The 5,332-nt window shown below is 47.4% G+C and overlaps 1 protein-coding gene across 1 annotated transcript; it reads left to right on the top strand.

Moving 5' to 3' along the window:
• Positions 1 to 1,134: 1,134 nt before the first annotated feature.
• LOC118756383 lies at positions 1,135 to 2,854 on the top strand (the record flags this gene model as incomplete). The annotated part of the gene is made up of 1 exon (XM_036491147.1): positions 1,135 to 2,854. A coding segment is annotated over one exon (1,720 nt), but the record flags the coding sequence as incomplete, so codon positions are not given.
• Between the last annotated feature and the right edge of the window lie 2,478 nt (positions 2,855 to 5,332).

Genomic DNA, 5,332 nt, shown 5'->3' with positions numbered 1-5,332 from the left:
GCGATCTAACCCCGTTTAGGTCGGCGAAATCCATCAAACGTTGCTTGATCCTAGGGCTACACCTTCTCCACACCCTTCTGCTCAGGGCTGGCATAGAGTCATACCCAGGGCCAGAAATCTACACCTGCTGCGTATGCCAGAGACGACTGCATACAAACTCCACCTCGGTCAGGTGCAATGCCTGTGACGGGTGGAGTCACGTCCGTAACTGCTCGGGCCTGCGTACGCACCGGCAATGGACCACGTCGTTCGTGGCCCCATGCTGTGCGAACCGGACCGCCTCCACGGCAAACCACCACCCGCCTGGGCAGCACACAATCAACACACCCATACCCCACCACAACACAACAATAGACACACAAACAAACACAATAGCACCCACACACCGCCGCCGCCAACTCCTAGTACCTCCGACAATCTGCTGTGTTTGTCAGTCCAGAATATACCGTAACGTGACATCAGTCAGGTGCAACTCTTGCCTCGGCTGGTACCACTTTAGGGCATGCTCAGGACTTCGCAACACGCGAGATTGGACGAGTGACTATGTGGGCCCCTGCTGTGCTGCCCCGTCGCATTCCTCCCCCGCGACGCCGCCAACCACCACCACAAGGCAGCACCCCCTTTTGCAGCACGTACAGCAGGGGGCCGGCAGGCAACAACCCTCTTTAATACCACAGCACACAAAGGTGCTACAATTTAACTGTAACGGACTCCAGAGCAAGTTCGAGGAATCACGGTCTTTATGGGAAGGCACGGAATATTAATAGCTGCGGTCCAAGAGACGAAGTTGCACGGCAATTCAACCCTGTTGAATTGCGCCGGATACAACTTGCACCGTCGAGATAGCGAGCGAGATAATGGTGGAGGTTTAGCGTTCATCACGCACCACACCATGCAGTATCGTCTCATTGAAGCAGACATCGACCGCAGGGATACCATCCTAGAATGTCAGGGTACTGCTATCCGGTCAGGCGATGTTGAGCTCGAAATATTTAACGTATACATACCCCCTGTCACCAGCTGCCCGGCAGGATTGTGCAACAACTGCCTTGCTCCAGGGCATTTCGTTTCAAAATGCCCGTCGACTTACAAATGCAAATCATGTTCAGCTCGCCATCATTCGTCGCTATGTAGAAAATCTGAAGTGAGTTCAACGACATCGCGCGACGCTAGTGCGATTGTACACACTCATTTGGGTAATTCGTCGTTCGAGCAAGTAATTCTTGCAACCGCAATCGTATTAGTGCGAGATGCTGCAGGCAATTACCAACTTGGTAGAGCATTACTTGATTCGTGCTCACAAGTAAATTTTATAACTGACAGTTTTTCGCAAAGTCTACGCCTGCAAAGGAAGAAGCAACGCGTGGAAATTTTAAGCATCGGCAATTCACCAACAACCATAAGGCATAAGGCTATAGCTACCATCAAATCACGTCATTCAGATTTTGAGTTGGCACTTGAGTTTTGCGTAACGCCACACTTTTCACATCAACCAGTGCCTGACATAGACGTTTCATCCTGGAACTTGCCAGCGAATATAAATCTGGCCGATGAACATTTTCACAAATCGCAGGGAGTTGATTTGCTATTAGGGACTGATTGCTTCTTCAACGTCCTATCCATCGGGCAAATTAAGTTAAAGGAATCACTGCCAATCTTGCAGAAGACTTTGCTGGGGTGGATCGTTGCTAGCAAATACAATTCACCAACAGTTATCGCAGCATCCATTCCACCCTCACTCACGTCGTCGCTAGCTACTTCATGCAGCGTATCGGATACTTCGCTTACCAATGGTCCAGCATCTATCAACGTAGCATCGTGTTTGTTATCTTGTGAGGAAATAATACAGCAGCAATTGGAGCGATTGTGGCAAATCGACAATACGACTATCAATGCATCGACACTCACCGATGAACAGGCTGCTTGTGAAGCATTTTTTGTGAAGACCGTGGATCGTGATGCTACGGGTCGAGTCATAGTGCAATTGCCCTTTAAGAACGATGTCGCTGTTCTGGGTACATCGTATGGTACTGCGCTTAGACGGTTCATTTCGCTCGAACGTCGCCTTCAATCGCAACCGGAAGTTAAGTCACAATATGTAGATTTTATGCAAGAATATGAGGCATTGGGCCACATGACGAAACTTGAAAACGTTGACTTGTCAAGCCCACATTTCTACATCCCTCACCACTGCGTACTTCGGCCCACCAGTACCACAACAAAGCTACGTGTTGTCTTCGACGCGTCGTGTCGCACATCTACCCAAAAATCGCTAAACGACATACTTCAAGTGGGAGCTACCATCCAAAATGATCTTTTCATTTTGCTACTTCGCTTTCGTCTACATCGCTATGCACTGACTGCTGATGTAGTAAAAATGTACAGGCAAGTGCTAGTGCAGCCAGCTCATCGCCGCTTCCAGTCAATTTTGTGGAGGTCTTCACCGATGGAGGAACTGCGCTCTTTCCAACTAAACACCGTTACCTATGGCACGTCTGCTGCACCATTTTTGGCAGTGCGTACGCTCAAGTACTTAGCCGACCAGTACGGAACTCAGTACCCTCTTGGTGCACAAATTATCAACTCTTCTTTCTACGTCGATGATTTGCTCAGTGGTGCGGACTCATTTCGTGAACTCTCGCAAATCAAAAGGGAGGTAACCGAAATTCTTAGCAAGGGTGGCTTTGACTTAGCGAAGTGGCACTCGAATTACCAAAGCCTTACGAACAATGAGGAGGAAAAGTACATGAGTTTCGACAATTCAAACACAACTAGCACACTAGGACTAACATGGAACCAAGCACAAGACATGTTCCAGTTTTCGTTTAAGCCCAAGAAGCCGTTTAATGGTAAGGTAACAAAAAGAACAATTTTATCTCTCGCTTCGTCGTTATTCGACCCGCTCGGTCTTTTGTCTCCACTCACAATCAAGGCCAAAATAATGTTGCAAGAGCTGTGGCTATTAAAATTGAATTGGGATGAATCGGCGCCACAAAACCTACATACGGCATGGCACAATCTCATCACCGATTTTGTTTCGTTGCCATCGATTAGCGTGCCAAGATATTGCGTCACACAACCCAGGGCTTCAGTACAAATACATGGATTTTGCGATTCGTCCAACCGCGCATATGGTTGTTGCTTGTACCTTCGTTCTACGGATCATGCCAATCGCACAACTGTGAGATTGTTGACAGCCAAGTCGCGGGTCGCACCGATAAAAAAAGCGATCGTTGCCGCAGTTGGAACTGTGCGGTGCTCACCTACTCGCAAAGGTATTTCAACAAATACAATCTTCCATGAGCAAGTACTACGGACATACATTTTTTTGGTGCGATTCGTCAATTGTGCTGCATTGGTTACGTTCGCATTCAGCTACACTCTCGACGTTCGTTGGCAACAGGGCAGCGGAAATTCAAGAACTCACCAAAGGCTGTACTTGGAGATACGTACCTACACAAGATAACCCTGCAGATATCGTGACCAGGGGATGCACAGTCCAGGAACTTCACGACTCAATCTGGTACACGGGGCCATCATTTTTGTTGTTGCCAGAGGACCAGTGGCCATGCAAACCAGTGCATAACCAGTTGGATATGGCAGAAGTTGAAAGGGAAAAACGCAAATCTGCATTCTGCATTGTCGCCCATTCAAACATGCTTGATGTCATCGAAAAATTTAGTTCGCACATTTATTCACTTCGAGTGGTATCTTGGATCTTTCGATTTTATTACAAAATCAACACCAAACTCAACAGACCCTTCGAGTCGGCCTCGTTAACTGCACAGGAGCTTCAGCATGCTCTCTGGTGCATCGTGTGTTTAATCCAACGCCATTATTTTAGCGCCGAGATTGATCGTGTCAAGACGAATCGCGAGCCTCGAGGACCTTTGAAGTATTTGAACCCATTTATCTCTTCTACTGAAGGGTTCATGCTATTGAAGGTTGGCGGACGCTTGAAAAATGCTGACCTCGTAGAAGAACAAAAACATCCTGTGTTTCTGCCTTCGAAGAGTCAGTTCGTCGAAAATTATGTTCGTCATTTACATCGCACAAACTACCACGCTGGTCCGAAAACGCTTATTGCTCTCATCCGTCGCCGATTTTGGATAATCAATGCAAGAAATCTCGCTCGCCGCATTGTCAATGGTTGCATCCACTGTGTACGCTACCGTCCACGGCTTCTTGAGCAAATGATGGGTAATTTGCCTGTAGAGCGACTAACTCCGAGCAGACCTTTTTCACGAGTTGCAGTTGATTATTGCGGCCCAATTAATACACACCTTCGGATCAGAGGAAAGGTACCTTACAAGACCTATGTCGCCATTTTTATATGCTTATCAAGCAAAGCCGTACACATCGAAGCTGTTTCGGATCTTTCGACCGAAGCATTCGTCGCTGCTCTAAAGCGTTTCATCGGTCGCAGGGGCTTGCCCAGCGACATCTTTTGCGACAACGCTACAAATTTTGTGGGAGCGAAGTCCAAATTAGCTGCCCTTAAAGACTTCTTATTTGATTCAAAAACGCAAACCGAAATAGTAAGTTTTTGTTCACAAGAATTTGTTAACTTTCGTTTTATACCCCCCAGAGCACCCCACTTCGGCGGCCTATGGGAGGCTGCGGTGAAGGCAGCCAAAGGTCACTTAGAACGAACACTTTCTGGTGCTCGCTTAACGTTTGAGGAGCTGTCAACGGCATTAATTTAAATCGAGGCCATTTTGAATTCTCGGCCCATTGCCCCACTATCCACAGATCCAAGTGACTGCGAAGCGTTGACTCCGGGGCACCTGCTGATTGGGTGTTCGCTAAAGGCACTACCAGAGCACTCAGAATCGTACAAGCAGATCGATCACCTAAACCATTGGCATCGAATCACAGCCGTGAAGCAACACTTTTGGCAGCGCTGGTCACATGACTATTTAAATGAATTGCAGTGTCGCACCAAGTGGACCAAGGGCAAGACAAATATCGCAAGTGGATCGCTCGTTATAATACACGAAGACCACGTTCCGCCACAAAAATGGGTTATGGGCAGGATTTCGAATTGCATTCCAGGAAAGGATGGGCTAATTCGCGTCGTTGACATAAAAACAACAAAAGGAACTATTCGACGCCCTATTCACAAAATCGCACTGTTGCCTGCTTGAAAGTGATACTTTCAAGGAGGGCGGGATGTTGGATCACCGCAGTTATATTTTACAACGCTTTTATCAACTTGCAATGTTGTGTTCCAGAAACTTTCAATGTTGTGGATCCAGAAACTTTCAATGTTGTGTTCCGACACCAAAGCAAAGCTTTGAAAAGCTCCTATAAAAAAGCATAGTGAATAGGG

The sequence above is a fragment of the Rhagoletis pomonella genome, unplaced genomic scaffold (assembly GCF_013731165.1).
Source record: "Rhagoletis pomonella isolate Grant_MI unplaced genomic scaffold, Rhpom_1.0 Rhpom_scaffold_10104, whole genome shotgun sequence".
NCBI classification, from domain to species: domain Eukaryota; kingdom Metazoa; phylum Arthropoda; class Insecta; order Diptera; family Tephritidae; genus Rhagoletis; species Rhagoletis pomonella.
This window is presented reverse-complemented; position numbering and strand designations above follow the sequence as displayed.